The 15,535-nt window shown below is 48.1% G+C and overlaps 7 protein-coding genes across 7 annotated transcripts; 3 read left to right on the top strand and 4 right to left on the bottom strand.

The window, feature by feature from the left end:
- Positions 1-118: 118 nt before the first annotated feature.
- Positions 119-560, bottom strand: TrAFT101_006783 (uncharacterized protein; the record flags this gene model as incomplete). Its single annotated transcript, XM_024900668.2, has 2 exons — positions 119-430; positions 504-560. 2 exons carry the CDS (start codon positions 558-560, stop codon positions 119-121), a joined length of 369 nt encoding a protein of 122 aa, XP_024758433.2.
- Positions 561-868: 308 nt separating this feature from the next.
- Positions 869-1,228, bottom strand: TrAFT101_006782 (uncharacterized protein; the record flags this gene model as incomplete). The annotated part of the gene is made up of 1 exon (XM_066127877.1): positions 869-1,228. One exon carries the CDS (start codon positions 1,226-1,228, stop codon positions 869-871), a length of 360 nt encoding a protein of 119 aa, XP_065983990.1.
- A 552-nt stretch (positions 1,229-1,780) lies between these two features.
- Positions 1,781-2,485, bottom strand: TrAFT101_006781 (uncharacterized protein; the record flags this gene model as incomplete). The annotated part of the gene is made up of 1 exon (XM_024903343.2): positions 1,781-2,485. One exon carries the CDS (start codon positions 2,483-2,485, stop codon positions 1,781-1,783), a length of 705 nt encoding a protein of 234 aa, XP_024758432.2.
- Positions 2,486-3,304: 819 nt separating this feature from the next.
- TrAFT101_006780 (uncharacterized protein) lies at positions 3,305-4,977 on the bottom strand. The gene is made up of 4 exons (XM_024902673.2): positions 4,656-4,977; positions 4,208-4,575; positions 4,062-4,140; positions 3,305-4,004 (listed from the first exon to the last, which is right to left on the bottom strand). The coding sequence occupies exons 1-4, from the start codon at positions 4,798-4,800 to the stop codon at positions 3,511-3,513; spliced, it is 1,086 nt and encodes a 361-aa protein (XP_024758431.1). The 5' UTR covers positions 4,801-4,977; the 3' UTR covers positions 3,305-3,510.
- Positions 4,978-5,682: 705 nt separating this feature from the next.
- TrAFT101_006779 (uncharacterized protein) lies at positions 5,683-7,844 on the top strand. The gene is made up of 3 exons (XM_024902019.2): positions 5,683-6,640; positions 6,717-7,176; positions 7,249-7,844. The coding sequence occupies exons 1-3, from the start codon at positions 5,829-5,831 to the stop codon at positions 7,708-7,710; spliced, it is 1,734 nt and encodes a 577-aa protein (XP_024758430.2). The 5' UTR covers positions 5,683-5,828; the 3' UTR covers positions 7,711-7,844.
- Positions 7,845-8,216: 372 nt separating this feature from the next.
- TrAFT101_006778 (uncharacterized protein) lies at positions 8,217-12,686 on the top strand. The gene is made up of 3 exons (XM_024902672.2): positions 8,217-8,730; positions 8,798-11,841; positions 11,908-12,686. Exons 1-3 carry the CDS (start codon positions 8,374-8,376, stop codon positions 12,455-12,457), a joined length of 3,951 nt encoding a protein of 1,316 aa, XP_024758429.1. The 5' UTR covers positions 8,217-8,373; the 3' UTR covers positions 12,458-12,686.
- A 392-nt stretch (positions 12,687-13,078) lies between these two features.
- Positions 13,079-15,274, top strand: TrAFT101_006777 (uncharacterized protein). Its single transcript, XM_024908522.2, has 2 exons — positions 13,079-15,054; positions 15,115-15,274. Exon 1 carries the CDS (start codon positions 13,156-13,158, stop codon positions 14,821-14,823), a length of 1,668 nt encoding a protein of 555 aa, XP_024758428.1. The 5' UTR covers positions 13,079-13,155; the 3' UTR covers positions 14,824-15,054; positions 15,115-15,274.
- The last annotated feature ends 261 nt before the right edge of the window (positions 15,275-15,535 follow it).

Genomic DNA, 15,535 nt, shown 5'->3' with positions numbered 1-15,535 from the left:
TTTTCAAAAAAACCGGCTTCTGTAGCAACATACACTCTATCCAACCGCTTAATGGCCCTTTTTTCTGCTTCAATTAAGTCTATTCTACCTCACTCTATGTATAACGTTTCATAAATTACTATGCCGTATTAGCGCTACTCTCCACTTCCTCAACAAATGCGTGTAGCTCAGCTATCTTCTTTTCTGTATCCAATTTCCGCTGTTCTTGCAGGTCAAACGTCGCTCGCAGCTCGTCAACCATGAACGGTTTCAAAGGGGCCTTTTTAGCAGCCTTGTAATCGTACACAACGATATCCTCAAAGCACTTCGCTGCCGGTCGCCTTTGCTGCTCCGAATACACAACAACGTCTAGGTAAAAGCGGTCGGAGCTATAATCTGGCTTTGTGACGAGTTTATGCAAAACTGTGATGCGATCCGGGAAAGTCATGGGCTGTTTTGACGTCAGAATTATGGCGCGCAAAGCAGCAACACTATTCTTTCATGGATGAATGTATGTGGCTTACAAATTTGAAGTCTGTTCTAATACTTGCGAGTATGAGGCCGGTGCCTTTTGGTGTCATAAGATCATACCATTCCTGCTCGTACTTGGGATCTGTAAACTGAGCAAGCTTTCGGGCCCAGTTGACACGACCCGACTCGGCGAATCGGTTATAAATGACATTGTTGACATGTCCTTTACGACATTAGTAATTTGAAACAACTACAGGACTAATTGTGGCTGCTATTTACCCTGTTTTCCAGACAATTAATAATTAGATCATGGCAATAAATGATTTCGTCTCATGGATCAAAGACTTACCATCAAATCCTTCATTCACCAACATCGCAAAGAAAGTCAGTACTGCTCTCTACTTAACAGTTAATCACACTAATATGGCATGCTCACCATATCTCCCCACTGGATTGCGTGCCCATCAACTCCTCTTCTCTCAGGCTCGGCTAAGAACCCTTCTCGACCTGCTGAGAGCATAAGCCAGTTCTTGTCTAGATACGCCAGTCGATCTTTCACTGTTTCAGCCTTCTCAGGAGCAATCTTTAGCGAAAGAGATTTCCTTAATCGGCCCTGTAAGTCTGATAGCCACCTTGGGTTGATTGCTCCATTCTCCGATGCTCGCGGTGGCGGCGTCGCTGCGGATAATCTAGCGGTTGTCATGAAGTTGCGAGTTGACAACGGTCGCGTAGCCCTAGCAGCGCCATGCCTACTAAATATCATAACTGCGTTCTTCATCTTGTCTTGTTGTGCTTTTTATTGCCGAGAAAATGACACAATGAAGCTTCTTATATGGCGAGTTTGTATTGAAGGGAGAGTTTTCTCGGCTTATTTCTTGCGTGTTTGGCGAGTCCGGCTAGCCTCGGTAATTTTGCTCTTTGCCGTTGTTTGCACTGTTTCCAGCCTTGTCCAGCTTGCGGGATCTACGGCACACTGGATTTCTGCACCTCTGAGTAAAATGGATCATTAATCTTTAATGCCTGAGCCCATAAACTACATGTGCCGATGATGGGTATAATGAAACGCTTGTTCGCTCACTTACTGTAGCATTGTGCTCACGTAATCGGATGCGATGTAATACTATTTGGATGAGAGGGGTTCGCAGCTGAATGCAACATGCACACGTGTATTCCCCAATCGGGCATTAAGTCACTCACGGAGTATTCTTATTATATCGGTGAGATCTGGGTTATATACAGCTTCGGAGTTGAACATGGCCAAGAATCAGCCCCTTGACACTGCGTCCTGCCATGTTCATTATGTTCTCGGGATATTATCCTTGGCCTCGCCTTAAAACGCTTGGTTGACGCCTTCGTAGCCTGGGTTTGCCTTTGCCCATTTCGTGAGCTCGCCTGCCCATGTCAATCTGGGTACCTTTTCTTCATTGCGAACTCCCTGTTGCGCAAGTGCATTTCCCAGATCTTTCTCGATCTCAAGACGGGGCAGGTCTTCCTTGACAATCCTCCACTGCTCCTCCGTCAGCGCGTCCTTTGACAACTGATATCCGCGAAACTCGGTCCTGATGCCCAGGCGGACGGCCTGCACAGTGCCTCCGAGGTTCTCTGGAATATGAGGTGTTGTGTGAAGCGACATCGCGAGCCAAGCCTCTCGGGCAGCAGATTCGCTTACGCCGTGCTTGAGAAGCACTGCGACTGCTTCATCGGCAGCAACAATCTCGAAGCGCTTGGGGTTACTATCATATTTTTCAAGCGTGCTCAGGTCGTGGTAGATGCACGCAACGAAGAGCACATGGGGCTCAACTGGAATTCCCTTGAAGGCCTCGAAAGAGCCGGGCAGTCCCGCAGCTGGTGTCTTCAGTAGCGCCTGAGCGTAAATAAATAATCGAAAACTGTGATAGAATAGCGAAGGGGCCAGAGATTTAAGAGCAACATCAAGGGCCTCTTGCGCAGCCGGATGGTCAGGCACCAGAGTTCTGGCGGCGGCCGTCAATGTGGCTCGCTCAGTGGATGAGGAATCGCCGGCTGCTTGACACATATTTAAGCTTATGATACGCTCGTAGTAACAACACGGTAAGCAATATTATTTTGTAATTGTTTTTGTCTTCTTGGGTGTTGAGTTGATAGGTATGATAAGGGACTGGAATAAGTGTCACAGACTTGGTTTAAATAATTCAATGGCTTAGATTTCCCCAGAGCACAAATGCCTTCCTTCAACATTGCTTACAAAAAACGGCCACTGGTGATTAAGAATTGCTGAGGTTTCTGCACTACAATGTCCTCTAATGGCGCGCCTTTTGGTCCACATTTGTTCATTGGCGACCCGTTATTCCGAGCACAATTGGCTGGAATGCAGTCTGGCGTTCTGACTCGGGTAGTTTGATAGCGGCATTGGGTGCTTACTTGGGTTAGAACTACTGCTATGTATTGTACGCGAACGACGGTAATGTGGATGTGGATTAGCAATTACCCCTCGTGCGTGCGACATATCGGCAAACAGTGACTCAATATTCGCACAACTAGAACAAAGAGATATATGCTACTTCTTTCCTTTATATATGGAACATTCGAGGGGGCTGTTCTAGTTCGTATATATATGTTATTTCTTTGGCGTTGCGAAAGGCAGCATCACCAACTTCCTTGATAAGTTCACAAGCAATCCGCCTAGGGATTTATGTTGTAATATATAAGTGTGCATATATATATATATATATATATATATATTTCATGATTTAATCTATATTCCCCAATATTCAGTTGTTATATATGTTGTATGTCTCAGAACAATTCTAACAGACAAAGTGATGCTCACCACAAGCCCTACGAAAATTGTATTCATTACAACGAACTAAGTGCATGCGTTTAGAGCCCGCTTTCGAAGAAAATGGTGTTCCGTTAGTAGACCCAATTAAGTCGGAAAGATGCTTCGCAACGTATCCGAAACTTTTTTTTTCCCCATCCAGCACATAGACAGCTTTCCTATTTTAAAATGGTGCGGCAAGTCTTAGCAACTAACTGAATTTTTTCTTCTTCTTGTATTAAACATGTAATTGCGAGCCTAATCTACTCGTCCTTTGCAATTTTAAGCACAATGCGTCCCAAAACTTCGCCTCTTAGGAGCTCTTCATAAATCTTCGGCAAGTCCTCAAATGGTCGAACGACAACCTTGGGCTTCACAACGCCTCTTCTTACAAATTCAACCGCCTCTAGACACTCTTTAAGCGATCCAACCAGATTACCTGTAATGTTAAGGGCCTTGAGTGCGATAGAGGTGATGGTAGTCTGAAGATAGACCTTGTCCGGTGGGAGGCCCACACAATTGAGCGTTCCGCCGATAGTAAGCATCTCTGCGGCCTGAGCATAAGCCTTTTGGTTGTTTGCTACCACTATGGCTGCATCTGCTCCGCCATTGGTAAGCTCTTTGACCTTTTCAACAACATCAGGCGTAGTCGTAAAGTCGATATAGCCGTGGATACCATACGACTTCAAGAACTCTCCCTTCTCGGCACCGCCGTCGACACCATAGACAATAGCTCCTTGTGCCAACGCATATTGAACTAACACTCATGATTAATTATGGAAAGAGGGATGATTTTTCCTGGTTCAGAGTTTACCTGCAAGATGGCCGAGTCCACCGCCAGCACCAACAATCACTACGGAATCGCCGGCCTTGACATTTGCATTTCTGACTGCCTATTCAACCTCATTGTTAGCAGATGTCCAATCGCTATCTTGGCGATAACTATAATCTACAACTTACCTTATAAGTAGTCACTCCCGCGCAGAGAATGGGTCCCATGAGAACCGGATCAATATCATCAGGCAGCACAGCTAGATATCCAGCGCTCATGACAATATATTCCTGGAAGCTTCCATCAGTGTGATGCAGGTGATTCAACTGCTTGGCGCAATATTGCTCTTTTCCAGCTAAACAAAATTTGCATCGATGGCAAACACGGGCTATAAACGGGACACCGATATAGCTGCCAATTTTAATGTCATCAGTTACCCCAGGGCCCAGAGCCACAATACGGCCAATACCCTCGTGCCCTCCTACATGGGGCAGTTTAATATTGTGGAAGTACGATCCATCTGTTGCCAACGCTGTGCCCGCTTGCGTATGGAGATCTGCTCAGAATGTTAGAAATGCTGTTCAACGAATGTGTGCTATTGAGATTTGGCAAAGGTTCTAGCGAGCTCAATCTTACCGCTCTGACAAACGCCCGAATAGAGAATTTTGGCCAAGACTTCATTATATCCAGGTTGGGGAACCGGATAGTCGTGCTTAAAGACGACGCCGCCACCCAGCTTTGGAACCGTAGCTGCGGTTTGGGTCTTGGGAATGGCGACCATTGTTTTGAGTATTTAACGGGTATAATAAATAGATGAATTGATCATATATAAAAGAGTGCGCATGTATATGGCAGTTGCAGCAGTCACAAACAGCTACTTGGTTGGTGTTCTTGTTGGATTGCTACTTGATTTTGCAACGGCGATTACTGATCATTTATAGGTTTTAAGATTAAAAATGTTGAAATCATCTTTGTCTGCAAAGTCCAAAAGCCTCTTCGGAATAACGCATGCCTCGTCATGCGGGAGCAGGTTTCCCCAACTTTCCCCGCCAAGTTGATGCAATTGTCCAGCATTAGTCCGGAGGAGGCAAGTCCTGATCGGCAGTATCAATTACATTCGGCTACAGTGTCGCATTTCCGTGAATACACATTACTTGATGGTTTCGGAAGCCAGGGCGTATGGCAGGGTTCCAGTTCTCCCACTAGTGTTATCGCTTCAAGCACGGTATGCAGAGTGTAGAGTGCCATGTACTCCGGTGAAATGCTACACTAGCAGCTATGGAGCATAGTTTATCAAATCAAGCGTGTAGTTAATTTATGTAGTATCAACGTTAATCTACCGAGATTCGATTCAGGCTGCATAACTGCATTGTCAAAAGCGGTTGTAAGCTTTGGAATCAAGGCTCCAGCAATAACCCAGTTACCGCCCGGTGGTTGCAATAAGTTATTTCGGCACCAGAGCATCACAGCCAGAAGAGCTTGCCTTTTGCTGATCGTCTCAAATTCCTCCCGCTTTATCTCCAGCCCCATCTTCCCGCGTCACCTCCCGTTGCCCTCCCGCTTATTCCGCTAACCGTCCCCCGCTCGATAGCGGAGGAGCGTGGGGTAGCGACGCAAACCTCAGAGCCATCTCCTCATGCATACATAAGTCTGTATGAGGAGTTAAGTCTGACACCTCGGTTGAAGGCGGAAAGTTGACAACCTCTCTCTGTCCATCGTGCGTTTGCCGGGCGAGTGCGGTACTTCCCGTCATTACTCCGGAGCCAGTGATCCTTTCGGAACTTTCCATCCATCTTCGCTCAACTGCTCATGGCCAAGAGGTCATGCGATTTCTGTGTTCAGCGCAAAACGCGGTGCGATAATGGCCGCCCATGCCGCAAATGCCTTGACGCACAACCTCCGCTTGATTGTACTTACTCACGGCCGGTGCTGAAGCGCGGCCCAAAGACTTCAAAGCTCACGCAGCGATGCAATTGGAAATGGAGGGTTGAGGGGCAGAAATTGCCCCGTATAGCAAGTAGTTGCCCCAATTTGGATTCAGTAGGGATTGCGGCAGAGGTCTCGGCTTGTGTGAGCATAGAAAGGCTAGCTCTGTCAATACTCAAGCCGATCATCGAATGCTACAGTTCTCGGATGTATCCGGTCTGGCCAGTCCTCCATGTCTCAAGTCTTCTGGCTAGACTTGAGGAAGTTGAAATAAACAATTCGGCGAGTATACCGAGTTTGGCGTACATTGATGATGTGTACATCATGGCATTGGCTCTGTGTTCAGCCACTATGGCTCAGCTGAACCTTAGTGAGATGGAGGACATGCCTCCCCATATCACTAGTGAATACTTGGAGAAGGAGTGTAACCGCCTTCGCGCCCTGACGAATTATCGGGAGAATCCATCCGTGGAGGGGGCTCTCACGTCCTTCTTTCTCCATGTCTACCACGCAAGAGCTGATAACAGAAATGCTTCCATGATCTTTCTGCAAGAGAGCATCTCCATCGCTCGACTTCTCCGCCTAGATCGCATAGAATCTGAAACCAATCAGCTTTCAAACGGTTGGACTGATTACCAAGCCACCGTAACTGCTCAGAAGCGTCTAGTATATATTCTTTTGTGGGTGAGCGAAAGGTAAATAACTTTAACGTGATAATTTCCATATCTATTCGAAGAAACACAGTAGCTAATGCTCTGAAAACAAATAAAGGGGCTACGCTATTCAACATGATCTTCCCATCTCCATACTCGATACAGTTCAGATACCGTCTGCCAATCTGGATGATTTTGATAGATATGGAAAGGGGCTAATTGAACTTGCCACGCTGTTTGTGGCCTTTGACGCCTTCTTCTACCGTACCACTAGCTACATGCATGAAACCTCTCAGCCTCATTCTGAAAAGTATCGCCTGATAGCAGTTCAACAATCTTTAAGAATGATTGCTCCAAAGCTTTCTGGGCATGATTTGGTGCAAAGGGCGGATTATACTATTACAAGGCATTGGATGCGAATTCTGATTTGGCAGCAAGCCATGTCTCGGAGTCTCTTATCTTCCTATGCTGATCATGATTCAATGACTTTCTTCTTTCCATCTCAAATAGCTCAAGAATTCCTTGCCTCAATCACAGTTAATTCCAAGGAACATTTGATTTCATTGGGAAGAGATCAGGTAAGTGACATCGTATCTACAGGAACCCATACAGCATATCGTTTTATCAACACCAAACTAATGCAGATATAGCTAATTAAGTCCTTTGAAATTACAAACACGTTGGCAGATGTAATACTGTGCACTACAAGCACCTCCAACCATACGTCTCTGCCTGACACTCACAACTCTCGCTGCAAATCATTCATCACTATTCATCGAGAGAGCTGGAAATGCGGCCCAGTTGACTTCCTGCATGCTTTGTACCAGATGATTTCACCATTCTTAACATATGATAAGCGATTATACGACATGATACGATTAAAGGCGGCAGATGCATTATTACAAGCGTCGAGCAGGATTGTTCCAAGGAGCGTTGACGGAGTATCAAAAGACACAGAAGTAGATGCAGATCAAGAAGAGGACAGCGATACAGTTTTGGAGCAACTTCTTGAATTTGCAGCTGAAGCAGATACTCGCAATGCTGAATTAGAAGACCTTGGCTTGGGGTTAGGTGCACTGAATGATGATATAGAGGAACTGCTTATGTTGTAGCGATACCCTACAAGGGGCTCATAAGCTTATAATCTTTCCAGCAGATAATGTTTTAATCCCAGGTAAAAAGATTTGTTATAAAGGCGTTTTAATGATAGTTAAAGACAGCCTGAGTGTTTATGTCCAGAAATTGCATTGCATCTCCTGTTATGATTCTCGCTTTAGCATAATCGTCAATGGTGGTAATAGAGATGTGCAAGTTGACGGTAAGAGAACTTCAATGTAGATTAACGCCTGGATATATCAAGAAAATGACATATATCAATATTTTTAAACGGTTAGTAGCTGCCCTTCATTATCAAATCCTTGTTCAATGCAGATCTCGTTTTTTCCCCTCCAGAACCGCCTTAGAAGCCATTCGCACTCATTAGTAGTCATGTCTAGGCGGGAAGGGAATGACGTGCGGGACTGGTCCTTATCGCGATAGCTGACTAAGACATCGGCGGCCAATGTCTCGCCACCAAATGCCCGCTATGAAAAGTACAGATCGCTTGGATTTCTCCAACTCCGCCGACGAGCTCCGTCTGGCAGACCCTTTCGTCTGCTGTTTTTCTTTCTTCTCGGATGATTGAAGAAAGATTACGTTCGTATTTCTAATCATTCGCTTGTCTCGCCTCTTCATCTTCCTCCAGGAGGCACCGCCCACCTCCAAGCCTGCCTGCCATGGCAGCCCTCGTGGACAATCCGCAGATTAAGCATGCGGAGTTGCTTCGTCCGCTGCCATTTCACTTTCATGCCTATGTCTGGCCCTTTGCCATCGTCTGGCCCATTTTCCTTCGATACTATCTCTCCGAGGATCTCTACGAGAAGCACATTGGCGGCTCGGAATGGACGTTTGTGTGGTGCGGAGCCATCATCACGGCCCAGTCCCTTGTTTGGCTGAGCACGCACTGGAGCGTGGCTCTCGATGCGCGATTCACTGCAAGCAAGGCTCAGGATGTCCAAGATGCCCAGTTGATCAAAGTTATTCCTGTCGCTAACGCTGGCTCTGGCGAAATCTGCAAGTTGGTGCGAGATAAGGTACGTCCCATTGGCAGTTTCAAGTATTTGTATCGTTTCCGGGAGCTAACGCACATGTTCTCCATAGGTTGGTGGCAAGACCAACATCTCATTCCTGTTCCAGAAACGCCGTTTCCTCTACAATCCGGATACCAAGTCCTTCAGCTGCCTCCAATATGCCATCGACGCCGAGCCCAAGCCCACCATTGGCGAGTTTCAAACCTGCCGAGGCATCGACAAGCAGTCCGAGCTGACCCGCATCGAGCAACACTATGGTACAAACACTTTCGACATTCCTGTCCCGACATTTACAGAGCTCTTCAAGGAGCATGCTGTCGCGCCTTTCTTTGTGTTCCAAATCTTCTGTGTTGGCCTGTGGATGCTTGATGAATACTGGTACTACTCGCTGTTCACTCTTTTCATGCTTGTCGCATTTGAGAGTACTGTTGTCTGGCAGCGCCAGCGTACCCTGAACGAGTTCCGTGGAATGAGCATCAAGCCTTACGATGTCTGGGTCTACCGCCTCGGCAAGTGGACCGAGATTCAGAGCGATGCACTGTTACCTGGGGACCTCGTGTCTGTTGGTCGAACAAAAGAAGATAGCGGCGTCGCATGTGATATGATCTTGGTTGAGGGCACTGCGATTGTTAACGAGGCTATGCTTTCCGGAGAAAGTACCCCTTTGCTCAAGGATTCAATCCAGCTGCGGCCGGCTGATGCTCTACTTGAACCTGAAGCACTTGACAAGAACGCTTTCCTTTGGGGTGGCACCAAAATCCTCCAAATTACTCACGGCAACCCTGACCAAGAGAAGCCCAAGTTGGCTTCTGGTGTCCCTCCTGCCCCTGACAATGGAGCCTTGGCTGTTGTTATCAAGACCGGTTTCGAAACTTCACAAGGTAGCTTGGTCCGAACTATGATTTACTCGACTGAGCGCGTGTCCGCGAACAACCTCGAGGCCCTATTGTTCATTCTGTTCCTTCTTGTCTTTGCGATTGCGGCCTCGTGGTACGTCTGGGATGAAGGCGTGCGAAGGGACCGCAAACGTTCGAAGCTTTTGCTAGACTGCGTTTTGATCGTTACCAGTGTTGTGCCTCCAGAGTTGCCCATGGAACTTAGTCTCGCGGTCAACACTAGCTTGGCAGCCCTTTCAAAACTAGCCATCTTCTGCACTGAGCCATTCAGAATTCCCTACGCTGGACGCATTGACATTGCTTGCTTCGATAAAACAGGAACTCTTACTGGCGAAGACTTGGTCGTTGAAGGTATTGCCGGGTTGGGCCTGAATCATACCGATGTTGAGGATAAGCGGGAAGGTGACGGCGCTCACTCTACCATTATTGATGTGAAACACGCTAGCCTGGAGACCCAGCTGGTTCTTGCTACTGCCCATGCTTTGGTACGACTGGATGAAGGCGATGTTGTGGGAGACCCCATGGAGAAGGCCACTCTTACTTCTCTTGGCTGGGGCCTTGGCCGCAACGATGTTCTTTCAAGCACTCCCAAGGCTGGTACCACTCAGGGTAACGTTCACATCAAGCGCCGCTTCCAATTCTCCTCAGCCCTCAAGCGTCAGAGTTCTATCGCGTTTGTCAATGGTATTCACACAAGAACCGGTCAAAAGATCAAAGGTACATTTGCCGGCGTCAAGGGTGCTCCGGAGACGATTCAGAAGATGCTAGTCGAGGTGCCCGCCGATTACGAGGAAACTTATAAGTTCTTTACACGCAAGGGATCTCGAGTTCTCGCACTAGCATACAAACAGCTTTCCGTTGATTCTGAGTTGGGCGCAAGCAAAATCAATGACTTGAAGCGAGAGAAAGTCGAAGCTGATCTCACATTCGCTGGCTTTTTGGTCCTTCACTGCCCTCTCAAAGAAGATGCTAAAGAGGCTGTACAGATGCTTAACGAGAGTAGCCACCGTGTTGTTATGATCACTGGTGACAACCCTCTGACCGCTGTCCATGTCGCTCGAGAAGTCGAAATTGTTGACCGTGATGTTCTTATTCTGGATGCCCCTGAGGATAATGCTGGCGGCGAGAAGCTTATTTGGAAGAGTGTTGACGACAAAATAAGCATTCATGTCGATCCTTCTAAGCCCATCGATCCCGAGATTCTGAAGAACAAAGATATCTGTGTAACTGGATACGCTCTTGCCAAGTTCAAGGACCAGGATGGATGGGGCGACCTTCTCCGCCATACTTGGGTCTACGCCCGTGTATCGCCAAAGCAGAAGGAGGATATTCTTCTCGGCCTCAAGGATATGGGCTACTATACTTTGATGGCTGGTGACGGTACCAACGATGTCGGTGCTCTGAAACAGGCTCATATTGGTGTTGCGCTCCTCAATGGTACCAAGGAAGATTTGACCCGCATTGCGGAACATGCTCGCAACACTAAGCTTAAGGAAATGTACCAGAAGCAGTGCGAACTCATGAACCGATTCAATCAACCTTCGCCTCCTGTTCCCGTCCTCATTGCTCACCTCTACCCTCCTGGACCTACCAACCCTAACTACCAAAAGGCGATCGAGCGTGAGGCTTCCAGAAAGAAGATTACGCCCGAGGAATACATTAAACAGCATGGCCATCCCGTGGAGACTATTACCTCTCCTGGTGCCCAGAGCATCTTGAACAATCGCCAACAAGACGTGAACAAGAAGGCAGCCACCTTGGCTGATAGGCTGACAACTAGCATGATGGAGGCTGAGATGGGTGATGATGAACCTCCGACTTTGAAACTGGGCGATGCTTCCGTTGCCGCGCCATTCACCTCGAAGCTTCGCGACGTCATTGCTATTCCTAATATTATTCGCCAGGGCCGTTGCACGCTTGTTGCCACAATCCAGATGTACAAGATTCTGGCATTGAACTGCCTCATTAGCGCTTACTCCCTGTCTGTCCTGTATCTTGAGGGCATCAAATTTGGTGACACTCAATATACCATCAGTGGAATGCTCATGTCTGTTTGCTTCTTGAGCATCTCGAGAGCCCGAGTCGTGGAAGGACTTAGCAAAGAGCGACCTCAGCCAAACATCTTTAACGTCTACATCATCGGATCCATTCTCGGCCAGTTCGCCGTTCATATTGTCACTCTTATCTATATCGCTCGTTTGTGCGATAAGATTGAGCCGTAAGTGCCAAGCATCTCTCACTCTATCCCGCTTAGGTGCCTCGTAATGTACTAACTTTGCTATAGACGCTCAGGAGACATTGATCTGGAAGCAGAATTTGCCCCATCGCTGCTCAACTCTGCGGTTTACTTGCTCCAACTGATCCAGCAGATTTCTACCTTTGCCATCAACTACCAGGGCCGACCATTCCGCGAGGGTATTCGTGAGAACAGGGCCATGTTTTACGGAATTGTTGGCGTTTCTGGTCTCGCCTTTGTCTGTGCCTTGGAGCTTATGCCTGAAATCAATGAGCAGATGAAGCTTGTGCCGTTTACCGAAGAATTCAAGACCAAGATGACCACAGTTATGGTTCTCGACTATGCTCTATGCTGGGTCATTGAAATTGTTTTGAAGAAGGGTTTCAGCGACTACCGCCCGCGCGACATTGCCGAACGCCGACCCGAACAGCTCAAGCGCGAGGCTGCGCGTAAGAAGGAGATTGAGAAGAAGAAGGCCGAGGAAGAAGAGAAGGAGCGATTGGAAAAGGTGGCCGAATTCGAGAGGAGAGTCGAGGAGCGCAAGAGGAAGATTGAGGCATGGGCTGCTGGCCGTCAGCAGCCGGCGTCAGGGTCATGATTTCCTTTCTTCTTGGATTCCATTAGGACGGCGACGGCGGCGAAAATCATTTAGCAAGATGAAGAGGTATAATTATAGAGTTGAAAGCTAAACAATGTTCTTAGATGCTCATAATTGATACCGGGCAGCCTAGACAATGTTAAATACCGAATACAATAGAGTTTTCTCTTTTAATGTTACAAGGCTTATTGGCAAATACGTGATGACTGGGAAGAGAAGGAAACAGAACAATATATTTTCAGAAAATGTAAAGGTCGTTCTGTCACTTTTGATGGTTCGTTTTAATCGAATGCGGCCATCTCATTGTTGGCTCTGCTTTACAGAGTTGTGCTGTATGTGCCGCTAAGACGCCTTCTCTTACTGGCCAATCTTGTAGTTCAATGCAATGTAATGCACCGTAAGTGCCGGCGCAGCGTTGAAGCCGATGAGTGACGTTCGTTATATTATCTTGTCTCAAATTGAATGCTATAGAATTTTACATTACTTCATCGTGCACAATGGATTTTATTTCTCCAAAAAGCTGAGCAGCGCAATTTCGACCGTCGGCATGACTCATCTACCGTTCCAGATAAGTAGGCGCTGATAAGCCAGCTTAGAGCTCCTAGCCCCTCCACTGCTTTTCAGTGACGCTACTTCCAGCGCCAGAAATAATCCCACAGAGCTTCACCAATTCAACATCTGCTGCCACTGCTGCCGCAATGTCTATCCACCAACTCTCTCGCCTGCTCCCACTGCCAGACGATGAGCTGCAGCAGGTTCTCGACTATGCCGCAACCCTCTCCAAGCCCGAAGCCGTAACGCACTTTAGCAATCTGCTGGGCGACTCGCCTCCCGTAATCGACTTTATATCTACATTCAACGCTCGCCGAAAAGACCCTACACTCCCTCAGCCTGCCGCTGCCCCGGCCCCTTCAGCTTCATCTTCTTCTAAAACTCAGTCCAAAGCGCAAAAACCAGCCGCTGCCGAAAGAATAGAGGCGGTGCCGAGACCTACAAGGCAGGCTAAGAAGAAGAAAGCACCGCTGCATGCACTTGAAGCTCGAAAGCTTGACGATTATGCCGGCCCGGCTGGAAAGGCATATAACAAAAGGGACTCCGATCTGGAATACATATCCCAGCGATCCAGTGCTCCCAATAGCAACCAACCATCAAGAGGAAATTCACCGCCAAGACCTTCTATCAAAGAGCCTACCCCAGCGAAGACGCAGCCTGCCAAGGTCGAAGCGCCGGCACCGAAGCAGAGTACTTCTGCAGCAAGTGGTTACCTCATATCCGATGGCCCGCCTAAGAAATCAAAACCCAAATCTACACCTGTGTCCCGCACATCTACACCAAAGCCAGCAAGCAGCGGAAATGTTACAAAAGTTTCAATATCAGGAGGCGTACCAATGGCAGGTCAATCTACAGCGCTGGCCGATCTAGATGCTGCGATTCGGTCTCTGGAGATTACGACTAATCCAACGCTGGAGAAGGATGCGAAATCGAGAAGATGCAACTGCGTAGCAACGAGGCACCCTATTCAAGCTGCCGCACCAAACTGTCTCTCCTGTGGAAAAGTTATCTGCCTAAAGGAAGGGTTGGGCCCTTGTACCTTTTGCGGGACGCCGTTACTAAGTTCCGATGAGATTCAGGCCATGGTCAGAGAACTTAAAGACGAACGTGGTAGAGAGAAGATGGCGGCCAATGCGGCAGCTCATCGCAGAGCAGATGTGGCCAAGACACCTGCGCCATTCACGCCTCCTCGGGGTTTGGACGGCGACGCTCCCTCATTATCTGACGCAGCGGCCAAGGCACGGGAGCATAGAGATAAGCTGCTCAATTTCCAGGCACAAAATGCAAAGCGGACGACTGTGAGAGATGAGGCATCGGACTTTGACGTATCAGGTGCAATGAGTGGAACGGGTAGCATGTGGGCGACGCCCGAAGAGCGCGCAAAGGAACTGAAAAGACAGCAGAAAATCATGCGTGAGATGGAATGGAACGCACGGCCCGAATACGAGAAGCGACAGCAGGTAATCAGCATTGACCTCGCTGGTCGTAGAGTTGTGAAGACAGTTGCGCCAATCGAACGGCCAGTAACCCCAGAAGAAGACGAGGAGCCTGAAGACATTGACACGAGAGCTCTTCAAGAGACATCTGGAAACAAGAATGCTGGCGGAGCATTCAGCACAAATCCACTCCTCGGAGCAGCCATGCGGCCTGTTTACGACGCCAAGGGGAAAGCGAGTGAGGCAGAAGGACGAGGCAGCCGCAGTAAGGGGTGGAGGAGGGTTCAGGATGATCTGGACGATAACGAGGGCGTCATTCTAGATGGCGGGGCATATGGATCACATGGTGTTGGCGGAGATGAGCCTGCATGTGGATGATTGATGCGGTACTGATAGAGGAACAATAATAAGAGCTTGATTTAGGAAGTAATCAGCACGTATCAGTTGGGTAGTTCTCGACAGAAGATGCCTGAGCTGGAGCCTACACTCGCTTGTTTGGCCCCGGCAGCATGTAATACATCACGCAGCAAGGAGCATCTAAAGATTGCTTGACAGATCACGCACCAAGAACCCTTACCCATCACCCACTATGCGATGCTAATAATAACCGTGAGTGCCGCAGGCCGAGTCATTGGAGTCTTAAGCTGCTGACTAAGACACTAAGACCAGTCGCGTCATTCACGTGGTTTCGTGTCATTGAAGAATTTCGCCAGTTCATGAAAAAAAGGCTTCCGGTTGGCGCAGCCGACGCCATTGCGGAGCGCCTTCGCCTCTTAATTCGCCAACGCCGGCAGTAAAGTTTCAAAGAACAAGGAGTCGCCAGGACGAGAGAAAAAAAAATTAGCAACTAATCGACTGGAGCCACTTTTGCCTCCCAGCTGAATTCTGGATAGGCGTTGCATCTCGAGGGGAGAAACCCCCCCGGTCTCACTTGGTCGCGGGTTTTTTTTTGGGGCGGGGAGCGCGCGAGGACAGCCAAAAAGTCCTTGTTCGTGCAGCTTGTCCCACAACGCAACGGCCAAATGGTGGTGGCTAACGGCGAACCCTGCACAGATGGAGCGACAATGCATGCCGTTTGAGGCTTTTCTGA

This window comes from Trichoderma asperellum, chromosome 4 (genome assembly GCF_020647865.1).
Source record: "Trichoderma asperellum chromosome 4, complete sequence".
Taxonomy (NCBI): Eukaryota; Fungi; Ascomycota; class Sordariomycetes; order Hypocreales; family Hypocreaceae; genus Trichoderma; species Trichoderma asperellum.
Note: the sequence above shows the minus strand (reverse complement) of the source record. Positions and strands in the feature narration are given on the sequence as shown.

Excerpts from the sequence above, each read along its gene's own strand:
- TrAFT101_006780 (XM_024902673.2), bottom strand. The coding sequence starts at position 4,800 with ATGGTCGCCATTCCCAAGACCCAAACCGCAGCTACGGTTCCAAAGCTG. Across the intron at positions 4,576-4,655 it reads TTCGGGCGTTTGTCAGAGCG|ATCTCCATACGCAAGCGGGC; the intron begins GTAAGATTGAGC and ends CATTCTGAGCAG. Across the intron at positions 4,005-4,061 it reads TGGACTCGGCCATCTTGCAG|TTCAATATGCGTTGGCACAA; the intron begins GTAAACTCTGAA and ends CATGAGTGTTAG.
- TrAFT101_006778 (XM_024902672.2), top strand. The coding sequence starts at position 8,374 with ATGGCAGCCCTCGTGGACAATCCGCAGATTAAGCATGCGGAGTTGCTT. Across the intron at positions 8,731-8,797 it reads GCAAGTTGGTGCGAGATAAG|GTTGGTGGCAAGACCAACAT; the intron begins GTACGTCCCATT and ends TGTTCTCCATAG. Across the intron at positions 11,842-11,907 it reads TTGTGCGATAAGATTGAGCC|ACGCTCAGGAGACATTGATC; the intron begins GTAAGTGCCAAG and ends ACTTTGCTATAG.
- TrAFT101_006779 (XM_024902019.2), top strand. The coding sequence starts at position 5,829 with ATGGCCAAGAGGTCATGCGATTTCTGTGTTCAGCGCAAAACGCGGTGC. Across the intron at positions 6,641-6,716 it reads CTTTTGTGGGTGAGCGAAAG|GGGCTACGCTATTCAACATG; the intron begins GTAAATAACTTT and ends AAACAAATAAAG. Across the intron at positions 7,177-7,248 it reads TTTCATTGGGAAGAGATCAG|CTAATTAAGTCCTTTGAAAT; the intron begins GTAAGTGACATC and ends ATGCAGATATAG.
- TrAFT101_006777 (XM_024908522.2), top strand. The coding sequence starts at position 13,156 with ATGTCTATCCACCAACTCTCTCGCCTGCTCCCACTGCCAGACGATGAG.